Source organism: Elephas maximus, chromosome 4 (genome assembly GCF_024166365.1).
Source record: "Elephas maximus indicus isolate mEleMax1 chromosome 4, mEleMax1 primary haplotype, whole genome shotgun sequence".
In the NCBI taxonomy this organism is placed as follows: Eukaryota; Metazoa; Chordata; class Mammalia; order Proboscidea; family Elephantidae; genus Elephas; species Elephas maximus.
The window spans coordinates 65,557,315-65,576,349 of record NC_064822.1 but is presented as its reverse complement, the minus strand read 5'-3'; the positions used below and the strand labels follow the sequence as shown (position 1 = coordinate 65,576,349).

At 41.5% G+C, this 19,035-nt stretch overlaps 1 protein-coding gene across 1 annotated transcript; it reads right to left on the bottom strand.

Annotated features, from left to right (window-relative positions):
- Nucleotides 1-9,557: 9,557 nt before the first annotated feature.
- On the bottom strand, nt 9,558-17,979 carry LOC126074677 (C-type lectin domain family 4 member C-like). Its single transcript, XM_049881492.1, has 6 exons — nt 17,771-17,979; nt 17,102-17,194; nt 14,847-14,960; nt 14,156-14,301; nt 12,029-12,144; nt 9,558-11,138 (listed from the first exon to the last, which is right to left on the bottom strand). Exons 1-6 carry the CDS (start codon nt 17,796-17,798, stop codon nt 10,997-10,999), a joined length of 639 nt encoding a protein of 212 aa, XP_049737449.1. The 5' UTR covers nt 17,799-17,979; the 3' UTR covers nt 9,558-10,996.
- Nucleotides 17,980-19,035: the final 1,056 nt, after the last annotated feature.

Genomic DNA, 19,035 nt, shown 5'->3' with positions numbered 1-19,035 from the left:
TCTGGTGGCTGGGTCTAACTGTTTTGAGAAATACACCACTCACGGCTTCCAAGTCCCAAGAGTCTGAGTAAGTAACTTGGCTGCCACTCTAGGGGATTCATGTGCAAACAGGTCAAAAGGTTTACTCATGTCAGGGAGTTCTAAGGCCAGGGCCTCTATCAACTTTATCTTAATAGTATCAAAAGGCTGTTGCTGTGTCCAGTCCATTCTAAGGAGTCTGTGTCTTTTCCCTCTAAGGGTCGGTACAAAGGCCTAGCAATAAGCCCAAAATTTGGGATCCAGATGTGGCAAAAATCAGCCATGCCCAAAAAGCCTTGGAGTTGTCTCCAGTTGGTAGGGGGTGCCAATCTACACTTAACGTCTTTTTGGGTGGGGAAGAGTTCTCGTTGTTTGTCTGAGTTTATAACCCAGATAAATCACCTCCTTTTGGTTGTCATGACCCTGCGTTTCCCAGGAAGTTCAAAACTTCTATGGTGTTCTGGACTGAGTCGTTCTCAATGCGACTGGAGATAAGTAGGTTGTCCACATATTGGAGAGGACACCATTAGTCAGGGTCAGCAGTCTCAGTTCTTAGGCCAAAGCTGATCCAGAGTAGGACTGTTTATAAAGCTCTGTGGGAGGGCTCGCCAGCACAGCTACTGTTTCTGCCCTATTCCTTGGTCCTCCCCCTCAAGGGTGAAGATTTCCTGACTTTTCTTCTCCAGTCAGATGCAAAAGAAGGCATTCTTCAGGTCTAGCACAGTTAACCTGGAAAAACTGGGTGACAAGATTTACAGCAGGGCATACGAGTTGGGAACTACAGGGTGAATTGTGACTTACCTGTTGGACAGCTCATAGATCCTGAACGAACTGGTATTATTTTTCTTCTTCACCAGCAGGTTGGGATATTGAACTGTGACTGACATGAACTGAGCAGTCCATGTTTCAGGTACCTGGTGATGATTTTTCCCAGTGCCTGTTGGGCCTCTGTCCAGAAGGGGCATTACTTAAGTCTGGGGGTGGGGGGGGGAAGGGCAGCAGGAACTATGTTTTGTAAGAGCTCGACTGCCACCAGGGGAGTGATTTTGGTGTATCCTGGCACCTTATTGGCTCATGCACATACGACTGCTGCATCCTTGATATCTGGCCCTATCAACCCTGGGTACTGTCCTTCCACACTATAATTGGTGGATGACTCAGCAATGTGGGCCATCTGCAGTCGTCATCCATTTTCTGGTGGAACCTGAATCTGCATTGTCACTTTATTAAAAGGTATTTGAGCTTGCAGTTTGCAAAATAGATCCCTTTCCATCAAGGGGATGGGACAGTTGGACATGTAGAGAAAAGAATGCATTAATGACTTCTCTTGTATGAAGCAAGTTAGAGGCTGGAGGAAGGGAGGATTTTATTGGAGACTCCCACAATCAACATAGTTCATTCTGTTGCGGCTGGGTCAGGGCAGATACTCCTGTATCTACTAGAAACTGTACAGGTTTCCTTCCCACCTTCATTATAACCGGAAGCTGAAGTGGGGGACTTAACGTCCAGTCCTCCTCAATCTGAGTCTTCCCCCATCAGCATCATGGGGCACTGGGTAGTCCCAGGTTCTTTCTTACTGCTGGGTAGGAATTTCTAATGTCCTCTCTGTTTGCACCAGGTGCACTGGTCTCAGGTTAACGGGAGTCAGAGCCTCTTACCTCCTTCTCTCCTCAGGGACCCTCCTCTTCTTGGGCTTCTGGGAAACAGACCATTTCTCTGCAAGGCAGAGGAATGCAGCCTGTCTCTTCTATTCAGTGGTTTATCTCTTTTCCTGTTCCTGGTCCCAACTGAAATATACCTGGTAGGCAAGCTCAACCAGCCTAACTCCACACCTCCCTCAAGTTTTTGGAGTTTTCTCCATATATCCGGGGCACTCTGCCAGATAAAAATCATATTCACCATGTGAGCATTTTCTGGAAGCTCAGGGTCTGTGTCTGTGAACTGTCTAAAAACCTCATAAATTCTTTCCAGAAACTTGGGAGGGCTTGGGTTGGTTCTTGTCTGATCCCATATAGTTTGCTAAGGTTTTTTGTTTAGGCACCCCTTTTTTTTAACCCTTTTAAAAGGTGTTCCCTATGATAAGTGAGGCAGGTCCATCCTTCAGCTGTATTCTGATCCCAGCCAGGGTCTCCCACGGGAAAGGTTCTGCCTCCAGCTGATTTACTGCCTGCACTTTGTGGCATCTGTCGGCCTCAGCCTTAGCCTTTTCTAGGACCACGCATCTTTCTTCTAGTGTCAGGAGCACATCTAGCAGCACCTGTCAATCTGCCTAATTAGGGCTATGGGTGCAGAAGATGGAGGCGAAAATATCCTGCATTCTCTTAGGGTTTTCCTGATACCTGCGGCCATGGTTTTTCTAGTTATAAAGGTCACTTGTTGAGTAAGGTTGGTGAACTCAGACCATGCTGGTATCTCCTACCAGGACTTGTCAAAGGGGGTGCATGCCCCTAGGCTTGGCTGTGCTATGGCTCTCCTAAGAATCGGTTGCCCTTATATTACTTTTGTTCTCCCTATTCACAAAACTGGGGCATCCAAATGTCATTCCACTAGGAGTATGGGGCGGAGAGCCTGACTTCAGGGCAGAAAGTCTTGGGAGGGGTGGATACAAAGGTTAAGGGGGCTTAACCGTGGGGGCTCTCACTGGTGCATCTGCCCTGTTGGGTGGAGGCAAGGTATAGGGAGGGGGCAGCATAGACGCCGAAGCTGCGGGAGGCCGGGGCAAGGGCAGGTGGCCAGCAGGCTGGGAACATGGGGCTGCAAAATCCTCCTAGAGGTCAGGAGAGAGGAGGACTGGCGGTTGTGATCCACCAGCCCCCTTCTGGACTAGAATTTTACATTTCTTTCACAATCCCTCTTCCTGCTACAGAGTCATGAAAGCTTCTGCATAATCCTTCTCATCCCTCTTTCCCTTTTGAGTACAGAAAAGGTCCAACTGAAGGATGGCATTAAAAGACAAAAACCCGTTCCTTGGCCATTCCTCTCCATCTGCTAGTTTATACTTTGGCCAGACAGTGTTGCAAAGGAAAATCTTTTTTTTTTTTTTCATGGGGACTGGCTCGAAATATTTCCCATTCCCAAGGATGCGTTCTAGGGGGCTATGATTGCGAATCCCTTGAATGTTCCCCATTCTCTGGACGCACATACGCTTGCACACTCATACAACCTAATTCGGTGCACCACTCTAATAACAGAAACCTAGAGCCTTTTACACCCTCAACAGTCAATTCCTCTAGCTTCTTGGGACTCTTCTAAAGTCTTACCTAGGAATTACCCTGTTATTTACCAAGTAACGTCAGATACCTAATGCCCTCAACTGTCAATTCCTCCTGCTTCTTAGGACTCTTCTAAGGCCTTACCTAAGGACTTACCAAATAATCCAGCACGTTTCACATCTCCCAAGGAATCATCATTAGGTCTGAGGAGGATCAGCTTTCACGGCTACTCCAAGGTCTCCAGAAGAAATCTCCTGGTGGCACCAGATGTCGGGGCCAGTCTGTTGACCAGTCCACCTCCAGAACTGAGTGGACGACTCCTGGGTCGCTTGCCAGTAACATTACTGGGTGGAAACCCCAGGTTTTGCCTGGCATTACTCTTATAGGCCAATAAACGAGAGATGGAGGTGGGAGAGTGTAAAGGTGCCTTAATTGGGGCTGTTGCCACCCAGACCACTTCAAAAGGATGAGGGGGAAAAATCATTTTTAAGGGATTTACAAGTAGGGAGCTCATACAAGTTATGTCAGCAACATTCTTAATCATACCACACAGGTGCCAGGATTTTCAGGGGCAGGCCAAAAAAGGAACTGCAATTCTGATGCAGATTTCGAAGTTGGCCGAACAGTGGAACTGGAAATGGTGAGGCTGGCCAAACAAGCTGCAGTGGAATTTTCTGCAGCCTGGGGACCTCTGTATTACTATGATTGTCTTAGCAAGATTTCTATTTTTCTGTTCTTTATAATGTTTGAGCACATACTCCTCTCCTATAAGATTTATGTATTCTGACATAATCATCAACCAATCAAAAAATTTTTTGTTCAAAGTTCCTGATGAAATCATATATAAGTACCCTGAAAATCTTAATTACTCGGAGCACTGATTTACTGGATAATAACGTGCTGCCCAACTTTAAAGTCGTCTATTAAACCTGCATTACAGTCTGTTAATGATGTTCCGAATTGTTTATTTTTGACAGGACACATGAGTTAATTCCCTGCTGGGTAGATATGACCTCCTCAGAAGGAAGTTAGACTTGAATTAACCTTGAAACAGCTGCAAAGTCAAGGTGTCCTCAATAGAGTCTGGAAGCCATTGGTTGAAGTATGAGCCCTAAGTAGCCAGTCACAAGAGGCATGGCCTCATCAAGGAATTGTATGTAAGAGGTTCCTAAAGGAGGATTTCTGAAGAACTGACAAAAAATATCCCAGGTAAAACATTTAGATATCTGTCATATCTATAGGGTACTAATGTCAGATTAAAATCTCTCAGAATGTAAGACTTTGTTCTTTTTCTCTAGTCCACATCACACTCTAACCTCTCTGAGCAGTGGGAAAGTAGGGACACTTTTAAGAAAATTGGAGAGTAAAGCTTTGCTGTAGATCAAACTTACGATGAACCACACTTATGACCATCTTTTTTTTTTTTTTTTACATCTTATTCATTAGTAATATGTACTACATACAATGTCGCAGCACTTAATTTGCTGATGTTACCGTTCTCAGATGTTAACTCGAGGTATTCAAAGATTGGGGTTATAAAGATACTGATAACAAAAGGCAATAATAATGAAAAGTAAAAAGAGATATTCGACTTATGTCAGAACCGACTTACAACAGAGTCATCAGAAGGGAACCCCGTTGTAGGTTGAGGACTACCTGTATTTAGATAAAAGTAATTAACTCATTAATGAAAGAGAGAGACTAGAAAAGTTCTGAATCTTCCTAAGTTTTCATTTAGGTATAGAAAGGAACTATTTTGGCATGGGGGCAACGTCTGACCTCCTCCAACTTCACAAGGGGGAAGGAGAATCAAGATCAACAGCCCAAGGCTGATTCCAATGAGGCCAGGGTCAGACATGCCTCCCCTCTCTACCACCTTTAGCAATTCTGATGCCAATCGTCCCTCCCACAGCACTCTCTACTGGGTTCGATAATTCACACAGAACTCACAGACCGTACTCACAGTTATGAGGTTTATTAAGGAAGTAACAGTTACAGTTCAGGCCCAGGAACATTCAAGATACAGTTCTTCTATCAGGATAGCCTCTTCCCAGCAGTGTTCCCAGGCACGCCTCTCCCTGGCCCTCAGTCTCTGCCCAAAAGCACTCAACTTTCTCTCTCTGTGGGCCAGGAAGCCCACCACGCCGTCTCTTGCTGCCAGCTCTCTGCTGCTGGATCTCTCCTGCTAGTCTCTCCTTCCTTGGTGATGGGCTTCTCCTCTCTGCTCTGAAAATTGGCTCTCTTTTAAAGCAAAACTGACCAATCCCCCACAATTATCCTATCACACAATCACCTGGGTGGGAGTTACAAGACCATGCTAGAAAGGCCACACACAAAAGTAATTAATTGCACTGTCCTTGCATTCTATCAGGTCCAGCTTATCCAGTACAGTTATGCTCTGATGACTGTTTTATTCACCAGCAGCTACAGTTTATGAAAATGGATGTTTAGGCTTGGAAGGGAGTCTCTGCGTAGTGCAAACAGTTAATGTGTTTGGCTGCTAACCAAAAGGTTGGTGATTCAAGTCTATGCAGAGGTACCTTAAAAGAATTTCCTAGTGATCTACTTCAGAAAAATCAGCCATTGAAAACTTTATGGAGAAGTTCTACTCTGACACCCATGGTCACTGTGAGTCAGAATCAACTCGATGGAAACTGAAGGCTTGGAAGATGGTCATGGGGTGCAGGCTTGAGAAGTCATGGCCCAATGAGCGCTGAAGTCACAGTTGCAAGCACATGATGTAATATGATACATTAGAGTCATTTGCCCGTGAAATACTTTACAGATCTGGGGTTATCAAGGGAACAAAGGACATTTCTATACCTACAAAATTCCACACTATATTTTTGTGTGAAAAACATAAAAAAACAAACCAGAAAGTCAAACCTGTTGCCGTCAAGTCAATTCCAACTCATGGCTACCCCAATGTGTTACAGAATGGAATAGCTCCATAGGGTTTTCTTGGCTGTAATTTCTACAGAAGTAGATAGTCATGCCTTTCTTCCATGGTGCTGCTGCGTGGGTTCAAATCGCCAACCTCTGAGTTAGCGGTCAAGCTCTGACTGTTTGCACCACCTTATGAAAGGACAGGACTTTAAAAAAATTGCTATGATCCTGCTCAATTGATGCCTAGAATGGAAGTATAAACACCCCCAGAACCCTTGAGGAATTTTAAAAAATTGCATTTTAGGACTCTAAAAAATTTTCAGCACAATCATATACAAGGAACTCTGGTGGCACAGTGCTTAAGAGCTTGGCAGCTAACCCAAGGTCGGTAGTTCAAATCCACCAGCTGACCCTTGGAAACCCTATGAGGCAGTTCTACTCTGTCCGATGGGGTCACTATGAGTCAGAATCAACTCAATGGCAACTGGGTTATTCTATACAAAATGGGAATTAAAAAAAAAAAAAAGATGAGAAGATCCTTATAGAGTTTTACATGCCATAGAATATCAAGATACACAAAATGAGAAGGGGGAAATTATCTCTCATCTGGCATCTATCAGCATATTTTTTAGAGGACCAGCTAGACTTTCCATGTCACTAGGAAAGATATTTCATACTCTTCAATCAAAGGCACATAAATCCACAGACTAGAAGGGAAAACAACTGTAATGGGTTTGGGTTTGGGTTTGGTTAGAGATCTACTTCTGAAAATCAGCCAATGAAAACCCTATGGATCACAATGGTCCAATCCACAACTGATCATGGAGATGGTGCAGAACCAGGCAGCATTTCATTTTATTGTGCATGGAGTTGCTGTGAGTTGGGGGCTGATTGTAAGGCAGCTAACAGCAAAAGATGTCCATATCCTCATCCCTGGAATCTGTAAATATATGAGGTTATGTGGCAGATGGACATTAAGGGTATAAAAAAAAGGGTATAGATGGAATTAAAGTTGCTAATCAGCTGTCTTTAAGATTATCCTGGATTATGTGGGTGGGCCCAATGTAATCAGAAGGGTATTTGAAAGCAGAAGAGGGAGGCAGAAAAGGAGAGGAAGGTTTGTACTGCGGAAGAAAAAGTAATGTGAGATGTGAGGACCGGACTCACCTTTGCTAGCTTTCAAGCTGGAGGAAGTGGGCACAAATCAAGGAAGCTGGAAAAGGCAAGGAAACCAATTCTCCCCTAGGGAACACAGCCCTGGCACCACCTTGATTTTAGCTAGTAAAATCCTTGTAGGACTTCTAAACCTGCAGAACGGTAAGATAATAAATTTGTATTGTTTGAAGCCACTAAGTTTGTAGTGATTTGTTATAGAAACAATAGAAAACTAACATGGGAAACCATACATATAAATCAGTGGTCCTCAACTGAGAACACTTTTGTCCCCTCAAGGGATATTTGGCAACGTCTAGAAACATTTTTTGAAGTCTGAGCAAATAATAGGAGAAACTGGACTATATGAAGGTGAATGGGGCATCAGGATGGGAAGAAGGCTCATTAACAACCTGTGTTACGCAGATGACACAACCTTGCTTGCTGAAAGTGAAGAGGACTTGAAACATTTACTAATGAAGATCAAAAACCACAGCCTTCAGTGTGGATTCCACCTCAACATAAAGAAAACAAAAATCCTCACAGCTGGACCAATAAACAACATGATAAACGGAGAAAAGATTGAAGTTGTCAAGGATTTCATTTTACTTGGATCCACAGTCAACATTCGTGGAAGCAGCAGTCAAGAATCAAAAGACACATTGCATTGGGCAAATCTGCTGGAAAGGACCTCTTCAAAGTGTTGAAGAGCAAAGATGTCACCTTGAAGACTAAGGTGCGCCTGACTCAAGCCATGGTATTTTCAATTGCGTCATGTGCATGTGAAAGCTGAGCAATGAATAAGAAAGATTGAAGAAGAAATGACGCCTTTGAATTGTGGTGTTGGCGAAAAATATTGAATATACCATGGACTGCCAAAAGAACAAACAAGTCTGTCTTGGAAGAAGTACAACAAGAGTGCTCCTTAGAAGCAAGGATGGCGAGACTGCGTCTTACATACTTTGGACGTGTTGTCAGGAGGGATCAGTCCCTGGAGAAGGACATCATGCTTGGCAGAGTACAGGGTCAGCGGAGAAGAGAAAGATCCTCAACAAGATGGACTGACACAGCGGCTGCAACAATGGGCTCAAACATAACAACAACTGTAAGGATGGCGCAGGACCAGCCAGCGTTTCATTCTGTTGTGCATGGGGTCACTATGAGTCTGAACCAACTCGACGGCACCTAACAATAACAACACCATATAAAGATAGCCATGAAAAGTCTGAGGGTTAGCTCACTTCATTCTACCAGCTTACGTGGAGATCAAGACTCAGACCAAATTCTGAGCCACACTCAGATTATTTGGCATTTATTCACTAGCAAGCGTACACAAAACATTTCATACAAACTGTTATAAAACTCTGGTGGCATAGTGGTTAATAGCTGACCAAGAAGGTCAGCAGTTTGAATCTACCAGGTGCTCCTTGGAAACTCTATGGGACAGTTCTACTCTGCCTGATAGGGTTGCTATGAGTTGGAATTGACTCAACAGCAAAGGGTTTGGTTTTGGGTTTTACTATAAAACCAAAACCCATTGCCAACGAGTTGATTCTGACTCACTGCGACCCTATAGAACAGAACAGAGCTGCCCCATAGGGTTTCTAAGGCTGTAATCTTTACAGAAGCAAACAATCACATTTTTCTACCTCTGAGCGGGTGGGTTCCAACCACTGACCTTTCAGTTAGCAGTCAGCTGTTTAACCATGTGACACCAGGGATCCTTTGAAGGTCCCTGGGTGGTACAAATATTTTACATTCCATTGCTAACCTAAAGGTTGGTGGTTCGAACCCACCCAATAGTACTATGAAGAAAAGGCCTGACAATCTGCTTCCCTTAAGATTACAGCCAAGAAAACCCTGTGGTTTCCACTCTGCCACGAGTTGAAAGGACTTGATGGCAACTAACAACAACGCTTTGAAGATGGAGGACAAGGTCACGGCCAAGAAATACAGGTGGCAGCTAGAAGCAAGGAAATGAATTCTTCTCTAGAGCCCCCAGAAGAAACCAGCCCTGCTGACACCCAGAATTTAGCCCATGAAAGTGATTTCAGGCATTTGTCCTCCATAACTGTAAAAGAATAAATTTGTGTTGTTTTAAGCCACTTTTTTTTTTTTTTTTTTAAGTTTTATGCTTGTGGTAATTTGTTATAGGGGCAACAGGAAACTAATACAGTTACCAAATGTAGTCCCACCATATCTGTTGGGGAGGCGTTTACCTCACAGGTCTGAGCTCAGGCATAAAATAATACTCCATAGGAGAAACTTTTTAAACTTTGGTTTCCCTTTTATTGTAAATGTAGACCAGAGATTCCCAATTTTGTAAGAACTTGAAATAATACAGATGCCAAAGGTGAGGTCTTTTTTTTTAAAAGCTCCCAGGATTGTGAACATAGTGTGCAGCAAGACTTAAAACTTCTCATGCAGATGGACAAGTGAGAGGAATTGTGTATAAGTAGTTCTCTGAGAGTTAAACTAGTAAATTCTACATACAGTGGTTCAGCTCAGACCTAGAAAAATAACCAATCTTAATGTATAGTCAGGAAATGCGTGGCTGGAAACATGCCTCAAGATGATTGGGGCATAATCTCAGCACCTAGTGCAAAAATCTATGCAAGTAAAGCCATGGATGGAACCAGTTTTTATCATAATCAATTGTAATCACTGTGCCACAGCCATGAATTACAAGTAGTATTATAAATATGGAGTACCTGGCCTGTTCAAATAGTTAATGCATTTGGCTAATAACCAAAAGGTTGGAGCTTCAAGTCCACCCAGAATCTCCTCAGAAGAAAGGCCTGGCAATCTACTTTTGAAAAATCAGTCATTAAAAACCCTATGGAGTACAGTTCTACTCTGACACACATGGGGTCACCATGAGTCAGTGTTGACTCAATGGCAGCTTTTTTTATATATAAATATGATATATTTTTATATTGTTGTAGAAATAGGATAATTTGTACAAACTTTAGCAAAAAGAAGGAGCTCTACTGGCTCAACAGTTAGAAGTGCTCGGCTGCTATACAAAAAGTCATCAATTCAAACCCAACAGCCACTTCGTGGGAGAAAGATGTGGCAGTCTGCTTCTTGGAAATCTTGGGGTTGCTATGAGTCATAATTGACTCAATGGCAGCGGAGTTATAAAGCAGAGGGGTAAAAACAAACCAGGGGCCATTTTGGGTGACAATTCATTCATAAAAACTATGCATTTCTGTGAAACTATAAAGCAAAGAAAAAATTTGCAAGCTCAAGACTGAGCAGAGAAAGTTAAGAGCCCAAATAATATATTGGACTAAAGCTAGAATCTTACTTTCCTATGGATGGGTACTGAATTCTTCCTGCTACATAGTATGTTTTCAGTTAAAAGTAATGAATCTGTCTGAGAGAAATGGAGAATACTTTTGACCAAACCATAAAAAGAACAAGCCAGATATGGGGAGGATCCACAACAAATACTGATATCAGTACCTAACCCATTCCTAGTCAAACAGAAATTAGGAGAGAAGTCTCATGCTCGCTCCCTGTGTCTGCAAAAGGGCTCTCCAATTACGAGTGCATAAATGAATGAATGTGTGAACTGATTCTATCACGAGTGGAATAGGTGACAGCCTACTGAAAATTTCTGTGGACATCCCTTAAACACAAGATACACATAATCAAAAAGCAAATTAGCTATTCCTTTCACGGTGGATGTCAATCCTACCACATGTCCCTGGGGAATATTCCATTCATAAGTAGATCTTTGTCATCTCGCAAATTGACCTTTGAGTTTCGCCACAAGAGGCATCGTTCCAGCCCCAGTTTTCATCACGAAAATTTATGATAACACAACGCTCATCATGCGTGTTGGGTTCACCGTGATGCCAGAATCTGGAAAGGAGAAAAAGGATGAGGTTATTTCCTCAAACTGTGCTTTGAAAAGGGTTAGAGACTGTGAGAGCTGGGGCTGAACAATGTGGAGTCAAGTCAGGCAAGTCCAATCATTCCTTCCCCACTTCTCATGATGCCTCCTTTTGTAAAACCCTCAAGTTTAAGCAGCTTCTTCTCCATCTGTGCCTCTGACATTTCCCTTAAAAATTGTCCCCAAAAAAACCCCATATTCTGCCACCTTAAACAACTCAGGACTCATTAAACATCCTCCCGGCATCTACCCCAGAGGCTCCCGTCTACTTGTTCATCCATGTCTCCTCTTCCCACGGGACTGCCAATTCCATGGGGCTTCCTAAAGTGATGAAAAGATTTCCTCCTGGTCCCAAGTGTAAGTATAATGAGTCCTTTATGCACTGCTGTTGAAGTCTGAAGAACTAGTGAAGATCTCTGGATCTGCTACTTACCCCCTGTCATCTTGGGCAAGTAATTTAATTTTCCTGATTCTCAGTTTTCCTATCTAAAAAATGGGGACTGGAGTAATATCCGTATGCATTTAACACAGTTGATATGAGGATAAAAGGTGGTAATGTATACTAAAGTACTTTAAAGTTTATAAAGAACTATGTAAATATGAGTTATTACAAGACGATCAGAGTCTAGCATTCTTGTTTTATGAAAACATTAACTGATTATGATCTTAATTGACATAATATAAAATTTTTATTTAGAGATATAAATATGGCTAAAAGCACAGACTTTGGTGTCAAATAGAATTTAAAAAAAAGTGTTCTGGGTTTTTTGCCTGTTTAAGAGCTGGTAGCTGAAACACCCTAAAACTCTAGTAATTACAGTCCAGGACCCAAGATTGCTTGATATAATTCTATACTCACGAAACACTTTCGTTGTATGGTGACCGATCAACCCATTGCCACTGGTGCTTCCCCTCTGGGTCTGACAGCCCCACATAGTAAGCAAAATTTCCATCCAGCTTCTGGTTGATGAATTGCTGAGGGGAGGAAAGAAAGGACTCACAGCTTTTATAGTTATTTAGGTTGTACTGAATTGTTTGTGGCCTTAGAAGAGAAGAAAATGAAAGGAGCCACCAGGAACAGCCACGTGGGGTGCCTGCCCAGGAACACAGGTCCTTCCCTGGCTGAATAGGGCAGGATCAAAGACATCAGTTGTGAACGTGATGTTCAGAACATATGGGAGCAAATTCTATCCATGATCCTAAAGAATTCTCATTTCCTATTCCTTTGCTAAACCACAGGATTCTTCAAGGCCGTACATGCTAGTGGGGAACTTTCCCTGTCCTAAAATTTTCTCCTTGCAAAGGGAGTTCAGTTAGAATATCCTTAGTCTACTCTCTGCCCTTTACTCATGCCCAGGGGAAGAGAAGTGCTTCATATGAAAAAACTGGTAAAAACTAGCTGGGCATGCTTGATACATTGCAGAATTATAACTTGGGGGAAAGCCTGCTCGCAGAGGGCAAGAGACCTCATTTGCTTTTCCGTCATCATCCCTGTCCTCAGTGTGAGCCAATCATCATCCAGTGGGTCAATAAGACAGGGTGGTTCTGAGGTCACACTGATTTACATCCTCCCATTTGAACTCCATCATTAATTACAGTTTTGTTTTTTTTTTAATTTTCCCTGTTTTACGCTTTTTAATTTTTTCCGTTAATAGTTCTAGCAGGGAAGATGATAATCAGGGGTGCCACCCTTTAAAAGCCCTGAGGTGTATAATCGAGTTTTGCAAGATCAGTTTTACTTGGAAAATGTCAGGGATGCTTTATCTTCACATACATATTAATTCTTGACTGCAGATCTTTGCAATTTAATTTTTTTCTCTACTTTCCATAGTATCTCTTCTCTGTGAAGCAGTTAATTATTCCTAAGCATTTTCATATAAATGGTTGTTATCAATGTTGTTTGTTGAATGTAGTAGGACTTCCACTTCCAATAATGGTGGACTAAGTAATTTTGGATTAAACTTCCTGTTGAAGTCAAGAAAATAAGCTGGATGTAATATGAAAAAACTTAATGTCTCAAAGAGCTCACAAAACAGTGAGAACTTATCAAGCAAAGATCCAAAAGAAAATGGAAATTCAGAGAGATAAGCCTGGAATTTATGGCCATTTTTGCTCAGGGAAATTTTATTGATCTAGAAGAGGCAGTTGAGGGATAGGACAGCACTTTTAGCAACTCCACAGGGCTGGGAGATAAAAGTTAGAGCCCAGGGCCCAGAAAAGGGGTCAGAGTGACTAGGCAGTACACCAGACATAACACAGATTAGAGTCTGTCTTGAAATCATGTGAACTGTATAGAAATTTCAAGCCCTCAGTTTGTGTTATTGTAATGTAAGATTTCTCGGGCCAAGGCATATAGCAGGATAATACTCTAAGCCTCTAATTATTTCTATAAAATTTCCAAATGCAGTATCAACACAGAATGAAAGATAATTGTGCACACAATGTCAAGAGGAACAGTAAAAACAAGCATAAAGGGATTCCAGATATTTCAATTATCTGGGACAGACTGTAAAGCCATGAGCTTATTACGTTCAAGGAGACAAAAAGCAAGCTTGATCAGAAATCGAACATTATAAAATTTGACACAGCACATTTGAAGAAAAAACCAAGAGATATTTTAGAATTAAAAATACAATAACTGAAATTAGAACTCAATGAATAGATGCAATAGCAGAATAAATACTGATAAGAAAGGATTAGTGAATTGGAAAAAAGAAACTATTCAAATACAGAGAGATAGAAAATACTGAAAAGGAAATAAGAGATGTAGAGGATACCTCAAGAAGGGCCTTTACCATTTTCCCACTCCCATCTCAAATTCACCATTTCGTTTGCCTGGATTTGCTCAAGAATTTGTTTTATTCAAATACCTGTCGCATGTGCCAAATTTCAGGGCAATAAAACAAACAAACAAATGAAAAAGATTCTTCTCCTAAACCAAGAGAAGAAGCAAGGCTCGTTGACCACTTCTTCTATAGGAAAGTACCTGCTCATCCTTAGTGCTGATCGTCATCAGATGGGCCCCCATCTCAGAGCAGTTCTTCTCACTATCAGTCCAATTTTTCAATTCAGTAGAAATAAAGTAGCAGCTGGACTGAAATGGACTCCAGGGGGTTGGGCAGCAGTGCCAATCTTCCAGAATAAACATAGAGCAACAACAAATAAATTAAGGGTGAATCCCACCCAGTACCCAGTGCCCTCAAATACACCTCATAAAAAACTATAAGACTCACTAAGCTTAGGTTCCATTAATGATTCTCAAAGATTTTCTAAAGCTGAGTTCATTTACTGGTATATTTAATAATCCCCAGATCATTTCACTCTAAATTGGCTGACAAACTTTTCATGTAAAGGGTCAGATAGTAAATATTTAGACTTTGTGAGCCATATGGTCTCTGTCACAACTGTTCAACTTTGCTATTGTAGCATACAAGCACAGAAAGAATACATAAATGAATGAGCATGACGTGTTCCAGATGTGGCATTCTGCTCCCATAAAGATTACAGCCTTCAAAACCCTATGGGGAAGTTCTACTCTGCCCTATAGGGTCGCTATAAGTTGAAAATGGGTTTTAGTTTAAACCAGCCTGAAGTTCAAAAGTTTCAGTGCTGAAGATATAAAATATTGGACTAGGAATTGGTTACTAGGAAAGGAAGTCTTAGTGCTCGCTGTGTACCTTTTAGCCCCTTTCCTTCGTTGAAGCAGGTCAAACGTGAATGATATTCTTGGTGGTCTTGTAGTTTAAACAGCTTTTTGCCAATTTTGGTATACACAGAATTATCACGATTCACTGGAAAAGAGGAAGAAGGGTTAGTTCTCATTGTTTTTAGTGTGTCTGTGCTGGGCTATAGAGCCTAATGCTCTTACAAAGTCTACACCTGTCTTTCTCTCCCGCCCCTCTTTACCCACACTGGCTTAACCCCACACCCAGCTCATGCTTCTTTCTGTGAAAGCTCAGTAAAAAACATTCTGTTAATCCTGCTTCTCATTTTCATTTATCTTATTTTTTTTATAAGTTTACATATATATCTTGATCTCCCTCTACTAGAATATAAACTATCAAGTTCAGGTGTCATGGATTAAATTGTGTCCCCAAAAATATCTGTCGACTTTGCTAGGCCATGGTTCCCAGTATTGTATGATTATCATTTTGTCATCTGGTGTGATTTCCCTATGTGTTGTAAATCCTATCACTATGATGTTAGTGAGATGGATTAGTGGCAGTTATATTGATGAGATCTACAAGACTAGATAGTGTTTTAAGCCAATCTCTTTTGAGATATAAAAGAAAGAATCGAGCAGAGGGACACGGAGACCTCACACCACCAAGAAACAAGAGCCAGGAAAATAGCAAGTCCTTTAGACCCAGGGTTCCTGAGCTAAGAAGCTCCTTGACCAGGGGAAGATTGATGACAAGGACCTTTCTCCAGAGCCAACAGAAAGAGAAAGCCTTACCCTGGAGCTAACAACCTGAATTTGTCTTTGTAGCCTACTAGAATCGACTAGACGGCAGTAAGTTTAGTGAGAGAGTGAGAAAATAAATTTCTCTTTGCTAAGGCCACCCACTTGTGTTATTTCTGTTACAGCAGCACTAGATGACTAAGATACCAGGGAAGGAACTTGTATTCACACTGTGTATCCAGCACCTAGAATAGTGACCTGCACATAAATAAATATTCCTAACAGCTTCTTAACTCTATTAATCCTAAAAGATTACAGATCTTTTGATATTTCTGAATTTTCTGACTACTGAAAGTGCTGAAAACTACATGGGTAAAATTAAAACTGAGACCTAGCCTTTTGGAGACATTTAGACATCTTTCACTAAAAATGGTTTCTTTTCATTGGCATGCACATGGAGCAAGAATAGATCTTTTTCTGATCCTTACTCAAGTTTCCACTGATTTATTTCACCATTCTGATTTTGAGGCTGAACACAAACTCCTCTGTCTTCCTCTTAATTTAGTTCCTGCATGTCTTTTTTGCTCTTAAATAATTGAATAAAGTAATTAACCATCCTTAAATCCTTTTGTCTCTTGCCCTTGACCATAAAAAGTAAAATTTAACTTCAGTGATGATTCCATTTCTGAACCCTGTGAGATGTTTATAACCTGAAGGGAACCGCAGACTGTATCACCAACACGTTTTCATTTGACACAGGAAGTTTTATGCAGTGACTTCCTCACAGATTTCTATTTATCTTTAAAATATCAGAGGCTAGAGCGTGTTAGGACAACCAAATGGTAGAAAGGAGGATACAGAAATCTCTGAGGCTTCTCCAAGATACAAAACCTGGCAAAGGGAGAGGAATGATATCATTTATTTCATTTATTCCTTCTCATGTTGGGGAGACTCCTACATGACGATCAAAAACTTAGAGTTTTGAAATCATAAAAGGAATGTTACTTATATTCTCAATTAAAAAAAAAAAAAACACCCTATAGGACAGAGTAGAACTGCCTATAAGTTTTCCTAAGACTGTTCGTTCATCTTTGTGGAAGCAGACTACCACATCTTTCTCCTGCAGAGCAGCTGGTGGTTTCAAACCGCTGTCCTTTCATTTAGCAGCCAAGTTCTTAACCACTGCGCCACTAGGGCTCCTCAAGAATAGGGGTTAGGATTTACAGCACACGTTTTGGGGGGACACAATTCAATCCACAATAGATGGTGCTACAACTGGCACACACAGAGATGAGGTCATGATCACAATTGAGAAAATGCAGCTAGGACCAGGCAAAGTAAACCTAGAAGGATAATCAGTTAACCAAAATGATTAATAATAATAACTTACATCACGAAAAGCATGGCATTCCCAATAAGGGTTGCCATTTTATGGCTGGAGGAAAGGAGGAACTACGTTTTCTGGGAATCTTTATAAAGTGCGATTGAGAAAAGAAACAAGAGACAGCTACTTTTTGGCCAAGAACTTACCCAAACAGCTCAAAATGAAACAGGCACTGAGAAGTGAGAGGGAAACCACAGCAGTAGGCCAGACCTTCACCCGATGCCACCAGACTTCTTTCTCTGTCAGATTAGAGGGACAAATGCACAGAGTTATGATCCCCACCAACAGGGAGCCACGGGAAAAAAGATTCCTAAGGAGTTTAGAACAGTGCGGAGGCCAAACTATGAGCAAACAGTTATTAAAAAAGAAAAACTGAAAGCAAGAAGAAACCACAGAAATTCCCTCAGAACAAATGACCAGGTAGTAGCCTGGAGCCCAAGACAAATTTAGGCAAAACTCACCCAGAGTCAACTGCACTTTCTACTTCCCTACTCCTTCCCCTTGAATCTCACATCCTCCAGGTGATTTCCTGCCTTTCTCCAATATCATTTTGCCTTCAATTTCTCACCTCTATACAGGGTCAAATTCCTACACTTTCAAAGACTTCTAGGCCTGAGTGGTATTGTTTTTTCCGTTTTTTCACCTTTCCCTGATTCTTGGTCCCACATGCATTTCGATACTGAAATTGTTATGATTTCACCATTCTTTCATGAAAAGCTGTCTTCTTTTTCCAAAGTCATCCTTACACCTCAATGCCTGTTTTCTCATTCCATTACACTCCCACCACCTTCTCTAGAACCGAGAAGAGTGCTCACCTCTCTCTTGAGGTTGTCCTCTCACCATTGTGTGCGCACACACCTTTCTGGCTCCCTGTGATCAGGAGGTCCAGGAGCTCTTAAGTCACTCTCCCTGGAGATATTACCACAGAGGTCTGGCTTCTTTCCAAGAGGCCAAGTATATTAAGCCTTTAGTACCTGCTCTGATGAAGCTAAAAGATGTGACTCAGAAGACTTTCTGCAGTGATCTCAAGTTTCCTGTTTAAAATATACATTATCTTCAGAAAGATGGAACACAAAAGAGGAAATTGAGAAATCTGAGGTGGCAGTTTTCATCATTTGCTTCTTTTTTATTGTGGTGAAAATATACACACCAAACCATCTGTCAGCATAACTTTCACATTTACAATTCAGTGATAATTGGTTATATTTTTCATGTTGTGCCACCATTATCAGTGTCATTTTCCAAAACATTCCACCACCATTAAGATAAACTCAGTGCCCCCAAACAGAAACTTCCCCTTTCCCCCTCCCTGTCACTTCTGGTAACCATTAATAATCTTTGGTTTCTATATATTTGCTTATTTCTTATAAGTGAGATCATACAGTATTTGCCCTTCTGCAGCTGACTCGATTTGCTCCTCATAATGTGTTCAAGGTTCACCCGTGTTGTGGCATGCATCAGAACTTCATTTCTCCTTATGGCTGCATAGTATTCCATTGTATGTGTATACCGCATTTTGCTTATCCATTCATCTGTTGATGAATGTTTCAGTTGTTTTAACTTTTTGGCTATTGTGAAAAGTGCAACATGAACATTGGTGTACAGGTTTCTGTTTGCACTCCTGCCTTCGCTTCTGGGTGAGATTACTGGGCCATATGGTAATTTTGGAGCCCTTGCGGTGCAGTGGTTGAGAGTATGGCTGCTATCCAAAAGGTCAGCAGTTCAAATCCACCAGCCACTTCTTGGAAACCCTATGGGATAGTTCTACTCTGTCCTATAGGGTCGCTATGAGCAGAAATCAACTCAATGGCTTTTTTTTTTTTTAATGATAATTCTACGTTCAACTTTTTGAGACACCGTCAAACTGTTTTCCACAGCGGCTGCACCATTTTATATTCCCATCAGCAATGGACGAGGGCTCCAGTTTCTCCACAACCTCATCAACACATGTTGTTTTCTGGGGTTTTTTGGTCATGCCGTTCTAATGAGGTAAGATGATATTTATTGTGGTTTTGATTTGCGTCTTCCTTAAAAAAAAAAAAAAAATTTTTTTTTTTTATGGTAATGATGTTGAGCATCT